General features: G+C 45.0%; 2 protein-coding genes across 2 annotated transcripts in view; one reads left to right on the forward strand and one right to left on the reverse strand.

Moving 5' to 3' along the window:
- The first annotated feature begins 12 nt into the window (after positions 1–12).
- On the forward strand, positions 13–2,671 carry LOC121599038 (BUD13 homolog). The gene is made up of 3 exons (XM_041926511.1): positions 13–197; positions 279–2,153; positions 2,225–2,671. The coding sequence occupies exons 1-3, from the start codon at positions 85–87 to the stop codon at positions 2,586–2,588; spliced, it is 2,352 nt and encodes a 783-aa protein (XP_041782445.1). The 5' UTR covers positions 13–84; the 3' UTR covers positions 2,589–2,671.
- A 100-nt stretch (positions 2,672–2,771) lies between these two features.
- LOC121599039 overlaps positions 2,772–26,357 on the reverse strand; it is a 71,849-nt gene continuing 48,263 nt past the window's right edge. Inside the window, exons 2-4 of the mRNA XM_041926512.1 lie at positions 25,255–25,431; positions 4,498–4,616; positions 2,772–4,401 (exon numbers count right to left, since the gene is read on the reverse strand). Of these exons, the coding sequence (XP_041782446.1) occupies positions 4,279–4,401; positions 4,498–4,616; positions 25,255–25,372 (360 nt within the window). The 5' untranslated portion in view covers positions 25,373–25,431 and the 3' untranslated portion in view covers positions 2,772–4,278. The remainder of the gene's footprint in view (positions 4,402–4,497; positions 4,617–25,254; positions 25,432–26,357) is intronic.

Below are 26,357 nucleotides of genomic sequence, written 5' to 3' on the forward strand. Positions count from 1 at the left end.
TCACTGCCCGAATGTAAACAAGCAACGCGCGTTTTTACCTGTTTATTCGTGTCCCGTAGAAATTGGTGAGCCGCTTCCCGCATCATGGCAGCAAAAATCGACCAGAAAGAGTATCTGAAACGCTATCTTTCCAACGATAAGGACGCGAAGAAGAAAAAGAAAAAGAAAGACAAGCTAAAAGCGGCGAAAAAAGCCAAGTAAGTATGAATTGCCTGCTTGCCGAGCTGGCCAATGTTGTGTGTGCACGTCGAGTAAAACATTCTTTCCGTTTTCCACAGTGTAGTGATCGTCGATGATGATCTCGACCTATCGGCACTGCAGAGCCGGATCGATGACAATGAAACGGACCTGTTCGGGCTCGACGAAGAGGCACCGCAGGTGGTGGGAATTATCGACGAGCGGCCGCCGGAACTGCGCGCCAAGGAGGACTTTAGTAGCGCCAAGTGGAAAGCATTGAACGCTAACGATGGTGGTTTCGACGGGATGCTACGGGCAAACGAAAGCACACGGCCGGATGGTGATGCTGAAGCTCGGGTGAGCTTTAAAGCGCAAGGAGCGAAGACCGAACGCCGGAGAAAGTATGACTCGGACGAAAGCCCGCCACGTCAACAGAAGGGCAGTAGGCGGGATAGGAGAGGGAAGGATTCGGATGAAAGTCCTCCTCGAAGAAGAGCGTCGAAAGAGAAGGACGTGTCTAGAGGGAGAAACAAGCGGGACGATTCGGATGAGAGTGCAGCAAGGAAATCCGCAACGGGGAAAAGCAGGAAAAGACATGATTCGGACGAAAGTCCACCTCGAAGGGGGAGATCCAAAGAGAAGGAAGACACAAGAAGAATGCGAAGAGATGACGATTCCGATGAAAGTCCTCCACGAAAAACGGATAGAAGGAATCATCAGGACCCGGACGAAAGTCCACCTCGAAGGGGGAAATCGAAAGAGAAGGAAGTGAGAAAGAAGGGAAAACAAGATGATACACGGGAAAGTACGAGAAAAAATTACGACTCGGATGTAAGTCCACCACGAAGAAGGAGATCCAAAGAGAAGGATGACGCAAGAAGAAAACGAAGAGGTGACGATTCCGATGAGAGTCCTCCTCGTAAAACTGGAACGAGTAAAAACGCGAGAAAACTTCAGGATTCAGACGAAAGTCCACCACGAAGAAGGATATCCAAAGAGAAGGACATTTCTAGAGGAAAGGGACGAAGGGATGAATCTGACGAGAGCCCTCCCAGAAGAAAAGCAGGCACTGAGAAACGGAACGATACTAGCCTACCACGCAAACGCCGACAGCATGACTCAGATGAAAGTCCTCCCCGGCGAAGGGAAGAAAAGGCACCGGAGCGACGCAAACAACGACACGATTCGATCGAAAGTCCGCCCAGACGCCACCGGGATAAGGAACACCGCGAAAGGGACAAAAGAGAGGTACGGCATCGTTCGAGCGATACGGACGAGAGCCCTCCCGGGAGAAAGGAATACGATCGCAAAAAGTCCTCCAATCGTCGTCAGGATTCCGACGAAAGTCCACCACGCCACAGCCGGGCAAAGGAAGCGGAAGTCGGCCGATCGCAAACCGTAACAGTGAAGAGAGAACGTCGCCACTACGATTCAGACGAAAGTCCCCCAAGACGCTCATCGCGTCGAAGCCCCGAAAGGAGACAGCAGCAACCTTCCCACAGTAGAACGGTTTCACCGCCGGTGCGTATCAAACAGGAAAGGAAAAGTTCCGACTCCGACCTTTCCCCGCCGAGGAAATCGACCCGTCCACAGGATCGGGATAGTCCACCGCGAAGCAACCGAACGCGTGAACCGTCCCAGCTGGTGGAGCAGCGCAGCATCAAGCGGGAACCACGCTCGCCGTCCACATCCGTTAGTAGGCACGCACCGGCGGAAAAGATGGCGAAAACGCTCGACGGCAAACGGGCCGGTCTGCAGGACGCAAAGTCCTTGCGGGAGGAAAACGAGCAGCATCGGGCCCGGGAAAGGGAAGCGCTGATGAAGCTGTCGGACGAAATGTCCGGCCGGTATGCGGAAACGGTGGTGCGCGAGAAGGGCGGCCGGCGCCGCGACGTGGAGAAGGAGCTGCGCGAGGAGCTGGCGAAACGAAAGCACGATGAGAAGAAGAAGGAAATTTACACCCGCTGGGGCAAGGGGTAAGCAGTGATGATGTCCGTAAGGGAAAGCATTTCCTTTTCTTTAATTAAATTTATTTCCGATCGAACAGCGTTAAACAGGTGGAGGATTACAGGGCGCAGCTGGAGGAGGCGGCTCGCGAGATGGAGAAACCGTTGGCACGGTACGCCGACGACAAGGACCTGGACGAGCATCTGAAGCAGCAGGAGCGGGAAGGTGACCCAATGCTGGAGTACCTGCGCAGCAAGCGAAGGGAGGAGAACAAGCGGGCCGGCATCCCGGAAAAGCCCGTCTATCAGGGTGCGTTCCCGGACAATCGGTACGGCATACGGCCCGGCTATCGATGGGACGGTGTGGACCGATCGAACGGGTTCGAAAAGCGCTGGTTCGAAACGATGAGCAAGAAGAAGGCAGTAGAGGAGGAGGCGTACAAGTACAGCGTGGAGGACATGTAAGCGTGGAGCCAGGTAGTAGTTAATAGTTTTACAACAATATCTTCATATATGAGACCCGAAAGTACATGTTACAGAGAAGACCACCTTTACATCGTTTCTCAATGATTTTTTCCTATTTTTTTCAAATGAAGAGAACCCAAAAAAAACCCGAAATTCCCCCTGCTCCTCGAAAACACCTCGTTGTGGGATTTTAAAGCTCAATGTAGTTATGCATTTATTTTGCCTATTGACGACAGTATTACATTCATGGCGGTGACAAGTGTAACTCCGTTCGCGTTCGTCTCTTCAACTACCGGGGTGCGCTCGCGTGCGCCGTAAGTCCTCGAAGCTAATGCGCGCGTATCAACGGAGGAGGGACATTTCAAGGGAGGTGTTTGCGTGTTCGTTTGTGTGTGTGTAACGTGTAATGTCCCTGTTTTCTAGGGCTTCACCGATACTGATGACTAAATGCAGTCCCCCCTGTGCCCCGTGTCTGTCTTTCATGTCCGCAAATGCTCTACTTCGGTTTCGATTGCCGATACAACTATCAAACGCCAAAGTCCAAATGGAAAAAAGGTGTATAGAGTCGCCTAGGAAGGAACCTTCCCCACTCCCCTCGCGCCCTCATTATCCCTCTCTTAAAACGGCCCGGCCAGACTAAAAGTACAATCCTGTCCTTCAAACGGAGTTCACACAGCTTCCGCAGGGCTCGCTCGCTCATTCCGAAGCGTTGTAGGCAATGTAACCGAAAACCGGAAAAACACAAACCCCCGGAGGGGTGGGAGAGAGTGATCGAGAAATTTACGTACCATTTACGAGCGCTAAACTATTAATTTAGTTGCTTATGCTGGGAGCTTGTTGCCTTTGCCTTGGTTTTTTGTTTAGATTTTTATTATTGAATAGAAATGGCTTACCGCTGTGAAATTTGGGTATTTTAGTATTTATATCATCTTTCTAATGTGTGTGTTTGTTTGTTTGTTTTTGTTTTGCATTATTACGCTTAAAGAGTAAGAATTGCTGTGTTTTGTGATGCTAATTGTTTCATTTCATTATCTTCTCTCTCTCTCTCTGTGTTGCTGTATTTGAAGTTTTTGTTTGACTTGTTTTATTTTCGCTTTTCCTTTTCCATTCCGTTTTCTGTTCTCCGTGTGTTTGTTTTTTTAACGTGTTCGTTTCCTTGTGCCACAATTTTTTAATTGATGGCTACCTTCTTTCTGGCCCTGTGTCGCGTGATATAATTACTAGAAATTCACACATTACGTTCATTTAGAGGAGCCGCTCTAGTTGCGTGGTTTTGTTTTCAACTGCTTTTGTTGTATTCTGCATCTGTGTATGTTCTTCAGTAGGATTGATTTCTAAGTTACTGTTTTTTTTCTTTTCCTCTGTGTGTAATATATTCGATTCGATCGAAATCGATAAAATTTATAAAATCATAACAAGTGCAACTTCCGTCCGTCCGTAAAATTGTATTGGGCGCGCGCCTTTTGCTTTATTCAGTATTACTGTTTATCATTAAATTTCCACAAATTTGTGATATTTACTCGTTTACCAAACACATGGGGATAAATGGGAGGATATCGTCGTCGTCGTCGCCACCGCCGCCGGAGTACGACCACCACCACCACCACCGCCACCACCAATGCCACTCGCTGCGCGCTGCTACGGTTACGCACCAAGCACACAACAACGCGCCGCCCACAAACAGAGCGGCTTAGTTTTCGCCCTCCTTCGGTACATCCTTGCGCACCTTGTGCCCGCGGAAGGAGGCCTGAATTTTGCTGGCCGCTTTGTGCAGCTCCGGATCGTCCATGTCGATGTCCAGCTCTTCGGCCACCTAGGTGGGTGTTGGAAAGAGATCGAAAAAAAAAGGGAAATGAATTAGAGCAAAATTTCGGCAAATACTGTCGAGCGGGTCTTCCTTCGGTCTTACCTTTTTGGTAATTTCATCAATGTCGACCTCCTTCTTCTCGTCCTCGCCCTTCGTGGCCGTCTTTCTGGCCATGTGACCACGGAAGCTGGCCTGTATACGGGTCGCGGCGTGAGTCAGCTCTGCAAAAGGAAGAAATGAGAGAAAAAAGCACCAAAATCAATACACAATAAAGGATAGAACAAACAGAAAAGCGCGAAAAATGCCACCACGAAGACTCCGCATTCGCACACACGGACACAACAATTTGATTTTCGATCGCAAATGGGTGCCAGATTGATTGGATCGCAGACGAAATGCAAACCACCAACAGCGAAGCAGGCGGTGCTCTCTGCCGTTCGCAGGCCGTTCGCGTAGCGAGCGGAGTTGTTGGTAGTTACGAGTTTTATTGAGCCCCCCCTAGGTGCAACAACCAACACCCCGCGTGCAGTGAAAAATCGTTAAATCAATTTCAATTCCGGTTTGATGGATCTTTTCGAAATGAAATTTCATTACACGTCGCCATCATCGGCGTGGCTGGTAAGGGCTATTTTAAAATGCTCTGGTGGTTGTGGATTTTTGCTTTGTTTTTTTTTTTTTAAATATAGGTTTATGACTGTGATGGCCAATGTGAAAATGCCATTGTGGGAGTTTTATATTTTTAAATAAAATTAAACAGGATATTGAATTTTGAACAAACTTCCTTTTTTATTGCCGAACAGTTTTGTAAAATTCTTTTCCGCCTTTATTTATAATATTTTTACACCGTCTCTTACTGCAGCCATTTTTCCTCCAAGCCGAACCAAGATTACTTCATCCCAAAACACTAGCTTGCAAAGGAAATGTACAGTTTGTTATTTTCCATTCGTATCCCCGCTCATGTCAGCAGCAGCATCTTCTCGTAGCACAAACTCACACTTGTTACATCGCTTTGCCGCGAGTAATGATGGCTCGTTAAGCTGTGGAATGCTGCGGAATCGTTTCTCCGATTTCCACTTATCGATCACACACAAAACAACTTCTCCTCTCCCGCCCACAATGACGGTGAAAAACAACATTCAAGTGTTTGGTGTGGTGCATTCGAGCGCGGGTTCTTAAGAGCAGCTCACTAATGCTCCCCCCCCCTCCCACTTCTGGTTGGTGTCGATGTATCCCAGAATCGATTGTGTCTTCTTTTTTATTCGAAAAAGACGCAACATTTGTCACGATACTTTGCGCCTGTTTTTTTTTATAGTTTAGTCTCACAAAACAATAGCTGGCGGTATTGAGGGTACACAAAAGTGAATAAAGCACACACGCTCACATCATTCAGAGCCCAATAAAAGGGATTATTGACGGGGACCGTCATTTAAAAAAAACGGTCGTTAAAGTTTTATAATACTTGGGTGATTTGGTGGAATGTGTTTGATAGTGGAATTATCGGTGCATTAAATGGAGCTTTTAACGATCGACACAGATGGCGGTGATGTGGTGCAGTGGGTAAGTGATTGACTCTGCGCACCGTTGGGCGTGTGATCGAATCTAGTGTTGTGCGCCTCTGGGGGCTTTTCTTTGTGTTGTGGCAGAAGATAGACGGACTTTATTCCAAAGAACCATTTTTTCAAATGTGTATTGAAGCTTTTCTATTGAAATAGAAGGAATAATTCAACAGAACAAATAGGTTTTTAAACAACAGACTTACTTCAAATCGCGCTTTTATTCACAAAACCCCTCCACAAAAGCTTAAAAGATGTGTTTAAAACCACCGTCGTCATCATCTCATGTGTCAATAAGCGCCAGAATCTTTCGAAGAAAAGGTTTCGATTTATTCTCTCCCTCTACCCACCGCTCCCGGACATCTCAAAACCCCTGACCCTTCAAACTACGCCATGCAAAGGCCTCGTTTTTGGGTGTGTGTGTGTGTGTGTTGTTGCGGGGGTTTTCGTTCGCCCATTAACGTGTCTCGGCGGTTGAGCTGAGTTGAAAATGACATGGAAATTAGATTTCCACAGGCGTATGGAAACCCAACCGAGCCTCCGAGTTTTGTGTGATTCAACGTAATCGGTTTGTTGCGGTTTGCAAGCTTTTTTCCTTCTCTTCCGTCCTTAAAGAAAAACGGCATTACATCTTCCGTCCTTAAAGAAAAACGGCATTACATCTTCCGTCCTTAAAGAAAAACGGCATTACATCTTCATCGCCAGTTCATTCGAATCAAAACTGGACAGGCTCTGGTTGGTATGTGTGTGTGTGTGTGTGTGTGTGTGTGTGGATGGAATGCTTTATTTGAAGAATATCCAAAAAGTAAGATGGAGTAAGATGAGTTTTGTTGCCTTTTTTATCCTTTTTTATTTAGCTGAATGCCAACGTGATTGTGGTTAAAGTAAGGGGAGAAAGAGTAAGACAGTACATGGCAACATTCTGCAACTGTCCGCAGCTTTTATGGGGTAGCAAATTGTTAATTTAACATAAATTTCACTTCAGTAGGAAGTTTCTCCTTCCAATTTAGAACAATACCATCGCTCCCCTTCTTCCATATGCTTCCATTTTCTCCTTGTCCTTCCCAAAAGTGTTGATTAAAACTTTACCCAATTGTTGGTCGTGGTGGTGGTGCACGACTTTAAGGGTGGCGTGTAAATTTGCTTACCAAAACTTTTCCACTCATCTTTACATGCCTTCACTTACGAAACCATTTTGTTTGCTTCTCCTCTCGTTAACATAGCACAATAATTGTGGTCTTATTGTGATTTTTTGGGACAAAAGTTTGCTGCCATTGCGAGGGAGCGACAGAGGGAGCGAGTGAGTGGAAGTGAAGATTATACAATTTATTATCTCCATTAGAGAGCACAAGCCTCCTCCACAATCCCATTCACAGGATGGCACAATCGGTGTTAATGATTATTTATTTCGTTGGTTAGGCGTATTTTTAGCTTCCGGCTCAATCATGCTGGCATTCAAATCGAATCCAAACCAACCGATTTCCTCTTATGTGCACACAGCAAATTCCCACTAAACTGTATTTATTGTCTAATTGGAATCAATATTAATCGTATGTTGATGCCGGGAACTACAGGAATCGTATTGCAGTGCTGTAAGCTGAACTCTAAATAATTAACACGGCAAAGCACGTTGCGATAACTGGTCCCGGCAAAACCCATTGCGCTCGATTAATCAACGCATCAAGGAATTAATTTTCGTTCGGGTGAAAAATTACCCCCCCCCCCCCACCCTCGCCCCTCATCCCACGCTGACCATTCAGCGCTACATATAGATAGCTTTTCGCATTTCATCTTTCCGGCCTGCTTGCTTGTGCGATGAGCGAACCAGGGGAAGATGAATGGCTTCCGGTGACATGGACACGCACGACAACGGGGTTGATCGATATGTGTACGCTCACGCGTGATGCAGGCTTACACCGATTTCCATGCTGAAAATGCTGTAGCATTACACACTCCAAAAGGTGCAAAAACAAAACGCGGCAAAAATCAACGTGATGATATGTAACACGAACTGACGGATGTGGATTGTTGTGTAAAAAGCTTCCGGGTGGAGGGCGCGCACGAACCAAGGGATTCCGGGATCGTCACTGTCCTTCCGTCAATCCTTTGCTTTTATGTGTGTGTGCGCTTTATGAGGATTAAATTTCCTTCAGGCCTTTCCGTTTTCAAACCCGTGGCTACGCCTAGCTCGAGCTTGCGTTTCCAAAACGGGCGCGAATGAGCTTTCGCTCGTATTCGGTTTCGAGACTCTCGGGCAGACAGCAAACGAACGAACGAATCGAAATTAAATATTTACACTGAAGTGTAGCGGTAGCAGTGGCAGTACCAGTCCACAAACAAGTCAGCCTATCGAACGACCCGGGGCCGAATGTTTTATTTACGAGAACCCGAAAAAGAACAGAAGCGAAGGGACAGAGAACCCATGCAGCGAGGAATAGTTTGTCTTTGGTTTTTGGTCGGGAAAAGGCCACCCAGGCTATTTGCCCTCCCGGGGGGAGAGGAGGGGAGGGTGAATGTTTTAGTAAAATTGCTCACTTCGAGTCGATGGCTCGGAGCCCGGTGTATTATCGAGCTGATTGTGTTGTGGTGTCTTGGAGAGCTGGCCCAAATTGGGGGGACGCGTTGATCGAGAGCTTATGTAAAGCGATAAAGCCGCGCGCGTTTTTATCGGTAGGGCACGTGGGGAAAAGGGGGTCAAACAAAAACAGAACGGGAGTGGAATTGAGATATTACGTAAACGGTGCGGTATAAATCGTCGCTTGATTTCGATTTTTCGTTGGTGATTTAATATTAATAAATAAAAAAAACAACACGTTAAACCGTACTCGCCGCAGCCTACTGCTGCACGAAAGCTTTAATCTACAAAGCTTCCAATTTCCAGTACATTAAGCTCATCGCTGGTGTGAGCATAGAAGAAGAGAGAAAAAAAAACGCCCCATTCAGAGCATGCCATATTGTAGTGTATTTATTAGCTCTAACGCTGTGCGTCTTCTTTTTTTGCATTTTCCTATATTTATGCACTCCTTTTTAGCCCACCAATAAATGCCAATACGGTAGAACGGGCATGAAAGGCAATAGGCCGCTCGAGGGTATTGAATGCACAAAGTAGCAAGCAAAGCAGGCCGGGACCATTCAACCGGAATACGTTTGATAATGGCCGTACGAGCCGCATAATAGAAAGTGTTGGGAAGAAGGAAAAGAGTGCACACAATAACAAAAAAAAAAAAAACACCAGCACAGAAGCATTACCTTTTTTCAAGTGGAAAGATAATGCTGTGCAAAAAGGCAATATTCATTCCGTGCTGCTACGGTGTCCATTTTGTCTAACCACCATCAACCTCCTGGAACGCTGCACATAGCTTTTGCAATGGTCATCGGTATCGGCACGGCAATGATGATGCTCTGAGACAAGTGTAGTTTGTTGCACTTGAACTGTGCCAATTAAACAGGGGAATAGGAGGATAGATAGCGAGAGAAAGAAATAGAGAGAGAGAGAAAGTGAAAAGTCAAGTATAATCGGCAAAACTACTGCACTGCTCCCCAACAACTGTGCAGGTTGTGGAAAAGTTTTTTAATCTGCATTACTTTTGATTGCAGCAGCAGCAGCAGCGACTGTGAGGAGGTCGATCAGTTATCATTGATTGGCGAAGGAAAAACCGAGTAAAAACGTTTTTCTTTTGTTTGAAGTTGTTGAATTGTTGAGCTAATGTTAGTTTTTTGAATAATAAAATAGATACATTGATTGCCCATTTTCCTTCACGAGGGGAATTTCTCGGGTTAATGATTGGTTCATACTCTGTGAAACGTAGCAGAAGATAGCTCAGAAATTGGTCGAACCAGTAAAAGCTTTGTAAAATTAAATAAAAAAAAAATAATATAATTTTAAATACGTTTTTAAGGCAAATTTAGTTTTGATTTTAGTGCATTAAAAATGCATTTTTAATTAATTTTATTTTTTGCTCTATATTTTCTAATTTCAATTGATATTTCGTTAATTAGAGTTATCCTATTACACATATCAGCAGACATTGTACCATGATGTAACATTTATAGTTTTCTGAACATGGTTACTTGGAACATTTCAAGTACATTGCGCCAAATCCAACGTCGAGAGAGAAAGAAAAACAGCAATAGTGAAAGAAGGGAAACTTTACGAATAGAAACAGCAACAAATAGAAACAAGGGAGAGGGCAATCCAGAGCGTGAAGGCCGAGGGAATAATGTCCGTACTCGCTAGTGTAATTTTGATTTTCACTAGTCCACTAGCGGCGGTGGCTGACCGAAGCATTTTGTCAAACAATTTGGAGCCACTTCAGAAAATATGTTCCTTTTTTTACTTAAAATGGACTAGCAAAGCTTTATAATTGTTAGATCAATATGTTATGCAAGTATTTCAGCTTATTTCGCAAAAAAGGTAAAAAAAACTACTTCATTTTGAGCTCCGACCGATTTGAGCGAATGGTCGTTCCCTTGATGAACAAAAAAAGCTTCCACTAGCCGCAGCCAGATGCGCTAGTGAAAATCTAAATCACACAATGTTCCCCAGCCTTAAGGTGCATTTGAGAGAGTAAGGCCCGTGTCTGTGCTCCATCGGATGCGATTTTATTGGAAGGCCTGTCAAAATTTTATATGGAATTTGACAGATAACGTCGGACGTGCGATTTCGTCGTGCGACGGAATCTATTTTTTTATTTCGTCGTACGCCGCATCCGATTTTATCTGTCAAACTAAATGTGTGGCGTTTTGTAGGAACAATCTCAACTTAATTTTTCATAATCGTTATATTATTAAAATCATCCAAATAATCGCAATATTATACGAAACAGCATTTGACAGCACGTGCGATAAAATCGCATGGGATGAAGCATAGACACGGCCCTAAGTGGGAATAATGCTCACAAAACGCGGTGATGGGACGAGCATTACATTTTCATAGCCAACAGTAAGCGAATTCAATACAAAAAGGTGTAAAAAGGTGTATAGCGCACTTCCACATGTAAAATAAAATAACCACCTCGGCCATACACATTGGTCAATCAAACAGAACAGAAACATAATTATAAACCAATCTTTGCCTCAACCCTACCCATCTCAACGAGATTAATCGATCCACCAGGCGCCTCCATCTACAAATCACCAGTCGCCTCCATCTACAAACCACCAGGCGCCTCCATCGATCACCGCCATGAAAGCTAGCCCCGTACATTATTCAACGCAATCGGCTGATCAGTCACAAATAACGCGAACGATTGGCCCAAAAACACGGCGAATTGAATTACCGCTCAAGCCGAACATGTAGGGAAGTTTCGATTTCGATACGGTCCAATATCGAACAATCGACCAACCAAAATCCAAAAACAACGTTGTAATTGTAAATTGAGTAGAAACCGGGATAAGAATTTGTGGAAATTGTGGGACTGTGTGGGCAAAAAACTCAGAAGAAACCGGAAATACCAATCCCAAACCGTGTCCAAATCCTTTCCTGTCAAGGCAGCGCTGGCTTTACGGTACGGTGAGACTGGGAGAGTGACACAAGAGTGGGGAAAGAAAAGCCACGAAAACACACACCGAACCACACACCACAAGCAAGACAACAAACAAACAGCAAATCCCGGGGGCGTGGCGAGGAAGTGGACGTAATTCCGCACTAAGCCCTTTTCGGTAGCAAAAGTTCGGCAAATGTGTGCGTGCAGTAGCAGCAGTAGTAGTAGCTGCGTGGATTTATTTATTTATCGGTCGGTTTTATTCGGTTAGGCAGGCGGGCGGGCAGTGCCAACCACATTTCTTTGTTTTTCTTTCTGTTTTTTTTGTGATTGGTTTCCGGTGCTGGTTCCGGCGGAAAATTGAAAACACAAGCCTGCGATGCTGCGGAGCCTCGGAGCTCATACACACCCTCTCTGCTCTGTCAGGAGTTTAGGGTAAATAAATAATTCCAAAAGTCCAAAATTTAATGATATCACACAAAGCGCTTCGCAAGAAGCTCGAGATAAAGCCAAATGAAAAAGGGGGGGAGGGGGGGAGGGGGGTATTATATTCACCACCCACACCAGTTTGTGGAGGATTTTAGAACAAGCGGATTTACTCTGGCTTCTGATCGTAAAGTTTGATTAGATGATTCCGACGTCTTCCCTCTCTCTCTATCTCGCTCTCACGCTGTTTCCCCAAACGCATCGAATTAATGATTTTGTGGAGTAGGGAAATTGATTTTACTGGCTTCATCGATGGGGTATGGTTTTCTTTAAATTTTGCATAACATTGCTTATTAATCCGCTCAGCGCGGGGGGAGCGAGGGGGCCGCGAACACATTCGCTCGTGTTAATGAACGCTGCTCGCTAACGGACTGTGCTTGGGGCTCTTTTTTCGATGAAGGCTCAGGGGGTTTGGGGGGGGGGGGGAGGGGGGGAGAGGGATGGTTTGCGTCAATGAGCCACTGTTGTCGATCGAACAGAGTCACGAAAAGATTATGCTCACGGTGGCGTGACGATGTAAACAGGCAGTGGGTAAATGTTTATCCTGCTGACGAGGAGAAGGGATTATATCTGTGTGGCGGTGGGGGAGAGTAGTCGCGTTGTTATACAAAAAGAGAGAGAGAGGGAGAGGGAGGGGATAGAGAAAGGGAGATGGCTGAGCTTATTGTTATTGAGAGGAGGGAAAAACAAGTATGATTCGGAAAGATTTGGCTGAAACTGTCACGCGATTGGGGGATGAAAATTGTCTTTGTTTCCTCGTGCGAGGCTTGCGATTGTACGGGTGTTATCGATGATTGGAATGGTTTAATAAAGCATTGGCTGGCATTTTTTAAATAAAAAAATATAATTTTATAGCCTTAAGATTGGTTTAACATTAAGGTTTGGTAGTACAATAAATCTATAGTAACAAAAAGAAAACCATTTATTTTGGAGATGGATTAAAGTTTAATACATTACAGGGTTTCCCACAATTTATTGGTTATTTATTGGTTTCCATAAGTTTTTGGTTGGTTCCCATAGTTTTTTGGTGTGTTTCCATGACTTTTTGAGCGTTTCCCCGAATATTTTCTTTTCTTTTTTTATAGAAACTTTGAGCCAATTGGCCTCATTTGCCTCCTAGAATATTAGTATTCCATAGTATTGATGTCGAATCGGACAATACCAATACAGGGTCTTGCAGGGGTTCTCATGGTTGGGGGTCACTTCCTGGACTCTTTCTTAAGGGAAGTGAATTTCAAATATTGGAAATTGGACTATATGGCACCCTTTTTGGACAAGCTCCTTGATCCCTGTTGGATTCCTTTTGGAATAAGAGTGCTATAGAATCCAATTCCCATTACATTAAGTTCATTTCACGCAAGAAGGAGCCAAAAAAAGTGTCCCACAACTATGAGAGTTCCTGGAAAACCCTGTAAATCGTGGGAACGAACCAAACATCTATGGGATACGATGAATAAATCATGAAACGAGCCCAAAAATTATGGGAATCCTCCAATAATTCGTGAAAACCTTGTAAATATACCTTGATTTAGACAACAGGCAGGAACTACCTCAAGAGAGCTCTCTAAACAATCTCGCTTGCCCACCAAACCGATCTTTGTGCCCTGAACTCCACTGGAAGAAAATATAAAGAAATATATAGCTGATGGCTTTTTTCAATTAAATATAATTGCTCCCTGTTGCCTGCGAATTCTGCCATTATGGACCATTATGTGTTTGGAGCAGTTGGCAACACCTGTCCTGCGTTGTTGGAACAAAGACTTGCCAACCAAAAATGTCTGAAGAATGCATTGGACACTATCTAAAGCAAAGCTACTCATGTCTCTGTTTTTACTGCATTGTATTCGAACTCTTATTTAAATTATTTCAATTTGTTTGTATTTTATTCCTGTTGTCTCTTTTGTGTTATATTTTCGAACCTACCAAAGTTTATAGGTAATAGGATAAAAAATAAATTAGAAAAAGGCACAAAGTCTAACACAATTTGAATTCCAATGTAGCTCAATAGCCCCCCGTGCACGTGCCACTTTTTGAGCGCGGGTAATTAATTTAATCCCTTTAAAACACTAATTAAAATAGTTTTATGCACAGTAAAACCAGTATGCCGTTTTAATACAAACAAGAAAAAAACAACACGCCAGAACTTTCCGACCGATAAACTTCAACTACACCACCGCTTAAAGCAAAACTTTACATGGTGCAGCAGCACCACTTAGCTCCCGTCGTTAATTGCGAAACAAGTGGCAAGCGAGCGCGAGCGTTTGTCTCAAGAACCCTCCTCCACTCGAAGCGTACTTACCGAAGCGATACGAACCCGGCCACTGACCCATGCTGATAAATGGACAGCTACCCATGGCAAACCATGGCATACTAAATCACTCGCACAGCGACAGCGACTGTCCGTTTCGTTCCGTTTGACAAACATTATTTGGTCGGTGAAATAAAGTACAGAAAATAAAATGCAAACGTATCCCCGACGCCCCGTCCCGTGGTTACTACACCGGGCATGGAGAGCAAGAAAAACGGGGGAGAAAATAACAACACGAAGAAAGAAAATCCCAACACGCACCGACGCATTCCAACGCTCTTGTAGCTCCATGATTAAATGATTAAAATTTTAAGAACTCCCTCGGCGGATTGCTCACCACTGCTCTCGGTCTCGGACTCACTCCATCTAAGAAGACCGTGGCTATTCTGCCTTGCTGAGGGGGCTGAGGGTGCAAGATTTCATTCCACAGTAAGCGCGGAGCGTTGCCATGGATTGCTTTACCGGGGGAGCAGCGCACTGGCTGCTCGGGTGTGTATTACGATTACACATCACATTTAATTAAGCTTCTCTTCCCCCCCGCTCGGTGCTTCAGTGGGTGCTCTCGCGAGACAACACACACACTGTCCTTTTGCTGGAGGGTGAGTAACCGAGTTCACCAAACGATCCCCACCCCCCAAAACGGAGGATTCCGTAACCGGATACGGCCGCTGTATGATGGGCGGCAGTGTAAACATTTACCTGCTGATTTCGTCCTCGCCCGTCCCGGCACGCACACAGAGCTGTTGTTGAGCCTTATTTGCGTCTGCTTAACGTTGCCCGAGCCTACTGCGATTTTGGCAGGAAAGGGAGCTGGGAATTTAATGACATAAGCGTACCGGTGCGCGAGGGAGTTTCCGTGTTCCTTTTCTTTTTTTTTCGAGGTTTTGGGTTTGGTTGTCGTCGTTATGGTGGAGGTTTTTATTTTCAACACCGGAAATGGTCCGGTACTTGGCGAAGATTGGCGGCACAAGTTGTGTTCCTTGAGTGGCACAGCACAGAAACACACAGTGGGTGAGGTCCCGTTTTCATCGTAAAATGCAAGTGGCTGTTTTTAGCCGTCGGTTGAAGGGCTTCCGGAAGAACACCTTATTTAAAACGAATTTATCCAGCAACGCTCAGCAACGGAGCAACTACCACTATCTGTCAGTTGATGCCAGTTGTTTCTCATTTTTCATACCGGTGTTTTAATCAAAATCGTGATCATCGTTCATTTCCTACCGAAAAAAAGGAAATCCACAACAAAAAGCAACACAAAACACGAACAAGCTTTCTTAAGAAGTTCTTCTTCTTGCGCTTTTCTAAGCAACGCGCTCGCTATTCACAGGAACACGGTGCGGTGCTTGCGCAAAACTTTGCGCTACACTCGAAACAATCCGCACCCCGGGATAAGTGTCAACTCGGCGCAGGAGACAGGTATCATATTTCATTTGCAAATGTTTGAGAGTGTCAAAGAATGAACTTGAACAAAAAAAAAATGGTTGAATTTTCCGTGACAGTGAGAAAGAAGAGCTTTGGAATTTAGCAGCACTGTTTCGTGGCAGAAGGTAGAAGGCAGCACAAGCAGCGGCAAAACTTTTTAATTCACTTCACCATTCCAGTTGGAGCCTCCCGCCAACTGAACCTGCCCAGCCAGAACAGTGGCCTCCCTGCTGGTGATTATCTATTCAAAAGGGTTAGTCTGTTAATTGTTTTTTTGTCGGTTTTTTTTAAGGGTCACCCCATAATTTACTGCTTCCGGCTGGACAGGGCTGGCTTGTGTGTCCACTGCAGGCCGTTGAAAGGGGAAGGCTGCTTATTTTCTTTATCTTCAATGTTAACGCTTTCTCTGTATCTGTCTGTGGCGCTTTTGCTGAGCTTTGTGCCTGTCCGTCAAGAGAGCGAAGATATTAATTGCTTTCGAATTGGCAACTCATTTGAAAACAAGTTTCCTTGCCCAAAACCAGCTCCGAGTTTCTCATTTGTTGTGAAATAAATTGGTTAATTATTGCCCTCGCTCGCTCGCTCGCCTTGGCCGACCCTTTGAACAGATGGAGCAAGAGGCAGTGGGAACGTTTGCTACCGCTTCAGCATGGTAATGAAGCGAACGATGCGAACGATAATGAATATTTTACGAGCAAATCTACTGCACCGAAAATGAACGCTTAATGTGCTATTCCCGTGCGCTAGGATCCATTCCACCAGCTGCTGTCGAATGGTTGATGGATCGGATTTTGCTGATTTTGCTACCCTCTCGCTGATATCCCCTTCCAGTGTGTGAGTGGGTTATGCTCTATATGTTTATTTAAGCTTCGGCCGGAGCAGAGGTGAAAATAAATTTGCTTAAATAAACGATTCCAAATATCCCCATCGTTGAGTAGCTCGTATGGTAGTATTAGCATCGATGAACGAACGCTTTCGAAGGTTAAAGGTAAGAAGGCTCATACACACACACACACATACACAATTTATCAGCAAAAGGGGAAAATAAAGATATGCATTGCAATTGATTTATAGTACAGCACGTTCCTTAAATCGTTGCCGGTACGCTGAAAACGCTTGCATTAAATTTAATACCCCACGATGGGTTTGTGTTTTTGATTGAGCTTTAAGGCGCACGAAACGTGCACCAAACCAGCAATTGAACTGCACGAACCACGCCATTTGCCACGTGCACGAAAACCAATCACGGATCAATTTCACGGCCCGAGCGACGCTGTTCAATGCCGCAAAAGCGTGAGTAATGGCGATAATGGAGATCGGTCTGGGGGGAGGAGGAAATTGAATTAAAATTCAATTTCTACCACAACCACAAACTTTAATAGCAAAAAAAATTTTTTTTTTGAAAAGTTTGCATTATGCAAACATTGGAGAAAAAGGAAGGAAAATCATTCTCTCCCGTCGTTTGACGGCGGTTTATTCGGTCCGGTGCTCATAATGCTATTACTCATCGTTTCCCACCGTATTAATCCTCTAATCAAATGGGAATCAAATATTTCTTCCTTTCCGTTTCAAATCTATTTTTTTTTCATACGTACATACCGAGTAAGGCAAAGGAAATCTAACGCAACTGCTCGGTGAATGATTTTCGTTCATGCACGTTATTTAGATAGGAAGCAGCTTCCTGCTATTAATATCATTTGCTAAGCTGCTTAGGATTATTTAAGAAGCTCAATCAAAACAATGGCCTGTGCGTTTGCTCTCTCTCTCTGTGGGAAAAGCGCCACTCACATATGCTTTGTGCAGCCTGCACGGGTTTGAACCGTGCAGCAGCTGCTTCATACGCAAGCAAAAAAGCAGCAAATTTCACTCGCAGCAACCAAACGTGTGTGTATGTGGTGAGAGAGAGGGAGAGCAAAAACAAACAATCTCACATAGCAACGGCAAAGGGGGGGGGGGGTCGGGTTGCGTAGCAAAACCCCCGGGAAAGCCACCCCGGAGCATGTGGTCTGTGATACAATTTTCCGGCCAGGACGTGCTGCTGCTGGTGCACAGGAACTGCTCAAATTCGTGGTGAATAATGAAACGAAAACATTGGCACGGGTGGGTCTATGCCCCAAAGAGAGCAAAAAAAAAAGAAAAAAAAAATGGAGGAAAAACAAACTGTCGACGCGTGAGGTGAGGTATACACTGCCAAGGTGCAGCGCCAAGGAAGTCTGCAGGCGAAACATTCATTCCGTTCGTACAATGGCATCGGTTAGGAAGTGAGTGTGAGTGTGTGTTTGGTTTTTTCTTCCTTCCTGTAGTGCACACTGGAGAGTGCATTTCTGACTTTTAAGTGGCTATTGTTGCAAAGGAAAACAAAGAGCTCGTAGTAGTGGGGTGGGGATAAGTTTCCTTTTTAATACGGCAAAGGCGTCGTGTGGCAATGACTGCATTGTTTCTGCTTCCTGCTGCTTGGTGTTAGGCACTCGTTTGGCATCCTTTTTGTTCCGTTTTGCTGCACTTGCTTTTCCGCAAAATTTGTCCGAAATGTTGTGTGCGTTTCAAATGTAGGAAAGATAAATAAGCTGAGAAGTTAGTTGACGGTTGGTACAAAAAGAGGTCAAAACTATGTAAAAAATGTGGTATTTTTCATGTACAAATTCACAAATCTGTTGTTTATATGTAAATGAACAACGCTGTTCTTCCCATTGCTTTTGAGCGTTCAGTCTGTTCCCGAGGTACGCGGTTTGTGCGTTCCCGAGGGATCCGCGTAACTCGTCAGTATCGAATATCACGCTTTTTCCGTAAAAAAAAAAATACAATTTATGAATACATATTTTTGATTAAATGTGTCTATATTATACACTTCATCGTCTTTTGCAGACACATTACGTATTTATAGCTTTAAGACAGTTTAAACTTTTTAGCAAAAAAGCCATTTATTTTCCATCTAACAATTCTTGGAGCAAAAACGTATTAATTGACACTGGTGATGTAAGATCAGATCCGGATACGTCAAAATGATGTGAAACTGGCATCAGTTTTTTAAAGATCCGGATCATGGCTACATTGAAAGAAACAGAGGCGAATGATCGAATGCGCCAAATGAGCAAGTGAGCAGGTATCATTTTCGGATCACCATTCTTCTCTCTTCAGATAGCAGAACAGACATATCTTACACGTATGTGATCCTTCATACCAAAACGAGAAAGCATGACTGGTCACACCGCTTCGATCTCACGATTTATACACCATTTGCCATATATTTTTGTATAGTTTTCTCATAATCTTGGTACCGTCCTATAGGACATCAATACAATCCACCAAAAAAAAAAAATAGGTAACGTCCAAAAAATAGTGGAAATGAACCAAAAACTATGGGAAGCATTAAAAAAAAAAGGGAAACAACCAAAAAACCTTGGTAGAGCCCTGCAAAAGATGTTCTCTTTCTCTTTGCCATCAAATGACAGGTTTGGCAGAAAACGCACGATTGAATGATTGATCCGATCAAATGATCCGGGGATTACCTTTATGAATGAACCGGAACTGAGCCGATCATCAAAAAGATCCGTTTTTAACACCACCACCAATTGAAACATTACCTTGACAGATTTAGAGAATCGCAGGTATCTCCGAATAAGTCGGGCACTGGCTTAATACGGGAACAGTAATAACACAGTAGTAGTATTTTCTAATTTCACACACAACTGTAAATACCACACACAACTACAAACATTCATGATAGTCTCTGTGTTTATAAAACAAACCTTTTATTGTGTGAATAAGTTTCTCTCTATTTATTGAGAGAAAGAGAGAGAGAGAGAGAGAGAGAGAGAGAGAGAGAGAGAGAGAGAGAGAGAGAGAGAGAGAGAGAGCGAGAGAGAGGGAGAGAAACTTAAAAGCAACCGCTTCTGCTGAGATTCGAACTTCTAAACACAGGCCACAGCGTATACACCCAATCACGTTACCAACTGCACTATACGACCCGTCAGGCGCCAGGCGTTTAATACGGCTACTGATTATTGCTATACCGGCTTGATCATGCATGAGCGAAAGAACGCAAAGCAACCGCGACAGTGAAAGAAGCTTACGCTTATTTATGCCGACGACAACGTGACGCAGCATTTGCTGAGCTGTTGTTTAGCGGAAAATTAGCAGCTCTGTTGTTATTTATGTTGTTTCCCTCTTATCCGGTCGTAGTTTCGGTAGCGCCGTCGTTTCACCCCCTGTTTTGCTAGCCACTTTGTGGCGATCGTTGTGCTGCATATTTTAAGCTGCAGTGAGGGCATGCACACACACATGAGCGGGATAAGTCGCCGCTTGGCGAAATGCATTCTATTCATCACACGCATCGGTGGCCGTGGCGGTAGTGATGGGCGTTTCGGAGCGCACCAACGGCTCCGGAGCCGGCTCCGGACTAACGGCTCCGGAGCCGGCTCCGATTTTTTTCCGGAGCCGGCTCCACACCAACGGCTCCGGAGCCGGCTCCTCACCAACGGCTCCGGAGCAGGCTCCGCACCAACGGCTCCGTAGCCGGCCCCGGACTAACAGCTCTGCTCTCACGGCTCCGTTCCAACGGCTGCGGAGCCAGCTTCGGGTCCACCGTTCCGGAGCCGGCGACGAATCAACAGCTTCGCACTAACGGTTCAATAGAGACATCATTGTATAATAGCGTAATAAAAAAAACGAATATATATTATCGCACGTGTGGAACCTAACACACGATATGATTGCAGTATTGACATGCATGACGTTGTGGAGCATTCGTTAGTCTCGTCTTTCTTAACAATATTCAAAACTAATCGATGGTTTTTTTTTTATAAATTCTTTTAAAAATGACCTACTCCGCTGTTTATGGATTTCCTCGATTGAAACTTCATTGAAAAAGTTCTTTTGGTCCATTGTGTTAAAGCCGTCGGAGCGGAGTCGGCTCCGGAGCCGTTGGTGCAGAGCCGGTTCCGGAGTCGTTGGTGCGGAGCCGGCTCCGGAGCCGGCTCCGAAATTGTCTGGAGCCGGTCGGAGCCGGCTCCGGCTTCGGAGCCGTTTTGCCCATCACTACGTGGCGGTTGTGGGCGTGTTGGGTTAGTTAACCGCCGGAGTGTCTAAAGTGGCGTGGCGGAGTGGCGTTTGTTTTTTTTTAATCGCAAACGACTCTTTGTGTAAGAGTTGTTCTGCTTGTACTTGCACTTCATCGACACCGATAGTATTGCTGCTGCTGTGTGTGGCTACAATTCGTCCCGAAAGCACCGCCCGTGAGCGCTACAATTGTTGTACGTTTCGTACGGCAGTACGGCGGGCATGCACAGACAGTGTGGGAATTGCTGACAATGAGCAGATAACTATTATACCGCAGATAGATAGAGCCCTGCCATGGTACGATGGAGTGCGCCTTTTGCAAACCTCGCTACAAGTACAGGCTTCTGAGGTTTCTGACTAGTAGGGGAGGGGGGGGGGGGGTCAGGGTCTTCTTGTTGTGGCCGGGAAGAGAACGGATAAAGTTTCACCGCGGCACAGCTCGTTCCGTGGCACTAGTGGTAGCCATACCACACAATCTCTCTCGCCTCACTGTCTCGCATTTCGTAGAACCACCGCCACGCAAAGTGAGCTGCCGACAGTTGGAGAAACCAATTTATTAATGGTGGTTTGAGTTGCAATTTCGTGGAGCGTGGAGCGAGATGCTGTAGCATTTTTTTCTCCCCATTCCCTGGTATGGGGATCGTTTCCCGGACAGCTTAAAGCTTCGGTGGCTTTGTGCAACTTTGCGCAAGCGAAACCACCTGTGCTAGGGTTGTTTGTGTGAATATTTATCCTTCGTCGACGGTGGCTGGCTGGCTGGGACTTTTTTGGTTAAACTTTCTCCTACCTGGTGGAGCACGTTAGCATGGTGCTGAAAACTGTTCATGAAACTGTGGAATAAATTGCAGTTGGAGAGGCGAGTTGAAGCAATAATTGAAAGCGAGTGAATTACGTTGTCCATTTCGTGATCATAACTTATCAACAAAATTGAATTGAGTTTTGGGGTTTTGCAGACATATTAACGAGATTCTTTGAAAAAAGGGCTACCTCGTATACGAGTGGCAGAACCAAAAGGCAAGCTAATAGACCAAAAACGACTAATCATGATGATCACAGCAGAACATTTCTCTACCAAACAAATTACTCATCTCTATTGGCGTATCGTACGGTTCATTAAAAATTGATATGACTCCCGATGTTTGCAATCCTCTCGCCGTGCGTTTCGTTCCACGTGCGCCCAGCCCCAAGAAGCCGAAACAAAATTGCCAATTAGTGGGGCCAGCTGATTGGCTGGTTTTGGGGGAGTATCTATCGTCGTGTCTTTCATGCTTTTTTTTCATAATCTTTCGCAAAAAAGTGAAAGATTTCGGGCACCAGAGAAAGATGGGGAAGGAAACGAAGCGGAAATGGCTGCGTCTCAAATAACGTTGCACCATTTCCTGCTTCCTGCGAGCTTCGTAGCGCTCTTGTTTGCCCCCGTGGTAGAAAGTTAACGATCTTCCGTTCAGTCATTACGGTCATCATTTATCCGCTATTGTTAGCCGGTCAGGCGCTTTGAGCTTTCAGCGAAGCCAAGCATTCCGCCACTGAACAGAGGGCCGCAAAATTGGGCTGCAAAATCAAACGTTATGAGTGGATTTTGCCGAGCATCCGATCCGAACTCTTCGCCACTGTGACAATTTCGACACAATGAAGTCCGTTTTGTCTACCTTTAGCAGCAAGAACGATGCGATTTTGTGTGTGTATGTGTGCTACTGCTGCTGCTACAATACACCGGGAACGGTGTCCATCCGTGCGTGCCGTGAGAATGGACGCGCAACAGTAATTGGTTCGGGCAGGGCATTAAATTGTGCCACCTTTTCCGTAAAAAAACAACCCCTTCAGTCGCAAAAGGTGCAATTCTAACACCGAGCGAATGGGAGAATATACCTTTTGCCTCAAAGTTTTATTATCCTTTTGTAAGTTGCGTTTTTTGCTGTACATTGGCAAGAGAAAAGAACGTTGAATCCCTTTCGGCCCAGCACCGTTAGTAGGGCGCGCGCTCGCACAAACAGCCATACAGCCAGTATGCTACCAGCATCATCGACCGTACACGACCATCCCCATAGAATGTAGCGAAATATTGTGCTAAATTGGCACCGTGGGTGGAAAGAAACAATAAAAACTCATCCAACAACCTCCACCATTCTCTATTCAACCATGAACCGTAGGGTCGATGTGCTGCTGACCCCGAGATAGTACGGTCGCTCCCTGCCAGTAAGCAATGTGTATTGTTTTTCTTTGCACACACTTTCTCCCTGCTTTCGCTGTGTGTGTGTGTGTGTTTGTGTGCTACTAAAACGACCGAAACGGGCATGCCACTGGGGTCCCATATTCGCAGCATCCGCACACTAATCTTATAAACGAGACAGGTGCCTAGCAGCGGGACCTGGTCAGGTGAAATGCTCCTATCCATCGCACAATCACGGCAGCAAACTTTGCCCAGGCAACTGTTGGAGAAGAAGTGATGTGTGGTGGCCGTGCGCTTTTTCCCCCCACATATACTCTTGGCCTTGGTTTGGCGTTCTTGATGCGGGACGCGAACGTCCATTAGGGGGTCCATCTTTCGGCACCGCGAATTGCGATGGGAGGCTGAGACCACCCGGATGATGGTTTGCAGTGGCAGTGACCCGCGCCCAAACTCTGCCGTCTTTTACCCAATTATCCTTAATGGAGGATATCAATTTTAATTAATATTCTTTTCGCTGGCAGGGGAACTCGTGGCTCCCAATCCGAGCTGTCAACCGCCTCTGTGTGTGTGTGTACAAACAGAAAATGTTACCAGCTCGATAAAAGAAAACAACGAAGCGCAATGTGGAAGTGAGCTGTATCCGGGTGCTGTATCGTAATTATGTGGTCATAACGGTGTACGTGTGTGTGTATGTGTGAGTGTGGGCGCAGTTTTCGGTGGGACATGGTATTGCATTTTTAATGCGACGGGTCACTTCGTGCAAATTAACTTGTATCAAGTGGATGGAGTGCATGAAGGAGAGTTTATTTTTTGTCGTGGGTTTTGGCTGTTGGTTGAGAGCTCTCGTTCGGTGTGTGTGGGAAGGCAGCAAGTGGCTTTATAATTATGCATCATACATTATTAATTGATATAAAACATACTGCGTGTGTGTGTGATATTGGGAGTATTTTTTAAGCTACAACCTATTTACGGTTTAATTTATTAAGCACACGCTCGCAGGAAGAGGTGATGAGAGGTTTATATTTATGTTTATACAGGGCTTCTGTAGCCAACTCTTCATCGGGAGGCTCTCAATCTCATTTCAACATTGTCAATTGATTGTAGCATCATTCTAGTTGCCATTGATATTCGGACTGACAGTGCCACAGTGGCGCCCAAGGTGTGTTTATTTAGAAGGTGAATTATTAGCACATTATTGAGGGGCCATTATTGAGTATTGTTATGTCAAATCGTATACAATTTTCTATACCTCCCTCCAGCCCTTCCCGATTTTATTCCCAGAGCCCCCAGTATTGTTATGTCAAGTCGTGAAATGTCCATTTGCTCTGAAGCACTTCACCTCCTAATATCCATACACCTTGGTGGCGCCCAAAGTCTGTATAATACAGCGGTCGATGCATAGCTCGATTTTGGTTCACCATTTTGAACAATCAGGAATCTAGCCTCTTAGCTTTGGTCCTCTTGAGCTGCACATGCTTTCGTCGTAATTTCGGGGACTGATTTTGTTGTAATTGATAATTACACTATAATTTTATCTTTTTTTATATTCGTCCACTTTTCCAATAACAAGATTATGAACAAACGTGGTAAAAATTACCGAAAATGCTTTAAGACAACTTGTGACGAAAGAGTCCATAAGGACCAAAGTCACTATAATTTCTTAGACAGATAGACATTTAAGACAACTGCATGCACAACAGCCAAAACCTCAATGCATGCTGCGATGAAACTATTAAAGCTTTTTCATCCAGCTGTCAAAACTTTCCCAAGCTTTTTGATCAAGTATTCTGGATGACTCAACCTCTGTATTATATAGACTTTGGTGGCGCCATCTATATTCGTTTTTAGTTTAAAGCCTCTATTTTAGTCGAAAAGGAAGCATTGATTGCGTCTGACAGGTGAGAACACTATATAACAAGATGTTTAGTTGAATGTCTACTCTATTCTAGGTCTATTTAAGCAAAATTTTTAATAATTGTACAACATAACAATATTATTTGGTTGCAAGATGCATAACTTTTCTGTTTTCGCATTGAAAATTATGAAAAAAACACGTAATTTTAGTTTTAAGGTGCTGGCATACTAAGCTTAAGCTTCTACTAAAAATAAACACTGTGCATGGTGGAAACGCTTCCAGCTGATAAAGTAGGTTAAAATAACATGCGGCCAACCATAAGGAATTGAAAATGCGTCGACGGCACCTCAACACTAATTTTAAACCTTATTATTTAATCATTCAATTGACGCTTTCCCCTGCCAATTTAAACAAGCCCCTTCCGAAAACTAACCCCCCACTCCACATGTGCCTCCGTGTGTCATTTCCGGTAGATAACATTATCCTTAAAACCGCGGCATCCCTTTAGACCACGCCGCGGTACTTACCTTGGTCGTTCGGGTCGAACTCGGCCTCCAGCTCCTCCTTGGTCGGTTCCCGCTCCGTCTGCTGGGCGTCCTGCTTCTGCTGGCCCTCCGCACCGGTAACGCCGTCCCCTTGCTTCATCTCTCTGCGCACTTTGTGGCCACGGAACGCTGCCTGGATCTTTGTGGCTGCCGCCTCGACTGCGAAAGATGGCAAAAGATTTAGAGAGAGAGAGAGAGAAATAAGTAATGATTAAATATTGCCATTACGCTCCACGGTCCACTGGGGGGATGCAGGGGAAGTTTCGGTTAGCGTTGTGGAGTTGTGTAGGTTTGTATGTAAGAAAGCACAAAAAATGCGCCACTTGATACGCTTGCAGGCATCCCATTTCGTGGAAATGGCCAAGCGAAAACAATTGTACCGGAATGTGGCGTAAAATAAAGTAGTCCATTTAATGAGCTTCTCCACAACTGTGATAACAGCAAGAAGCGCTGGAACAACATTCTTCAGGCTTTATTGGCTTTCGCTTTTTTGCTTGCCGGCCCATTTTTTGCCCACCACAACGAACGGCAAGGACGAAAGAAGTTCCGCTGCGCTCGTGTTGGAAATAATGTTTAATGTTTGTCGTTTTGTCGTTTTGTTCCGTAAGTAACAGTGGAGCTTACATTTTCGACTGAGTCCTCGAAGATGCCTGCTGCAATCTCAGCAGTATATATATTGATTGCTTCGTCTTAAGCTTTCCAAGACTTATTAATTTGCAAATACCGATACCGATGGCCTTTGTTTCCCGGTACGCCAAAACCGGTGTTATTTCAGGCCACCCGGTTGGTGATGTGTTATCTTTCTCTTCACCTTTTACTGGGACTGTTTCCCCCCCCCCCCCCAAAGGTAGAGCTTTTGTGACAAAACTTTTCAAATTAGAGAACAGTTCACAGAAAGGTTCACCGCCCTATCATGCTATCGGATTCGAAAGACTTTGCACATTCGCTCGTTGAGCGTCCGTGCCGAGAGGACCAGGAGTTTCGATAGCAATAAATCATGCGAGTCCAAAAATTTCCCTCCCCCTTTGGTGGCTTGTGGTTTTCCATGCTGGCGGCAGGTCTCGCTGTTTGCTTTGCAAAGTCCC

Source organism: Anopheles merus, chromosome 3L, assembly GCF_017562075.2.
Source record: "Anopheles merus strain MAF chromosome 3L, AmerM5.1, whole genome shotgun sequence".
Lineage (NCBI taxonomy): Eukaryota > Metazoa > Arthropoda > Insecta > Diptera > Culicidae > Anopheles > Anopheles merus.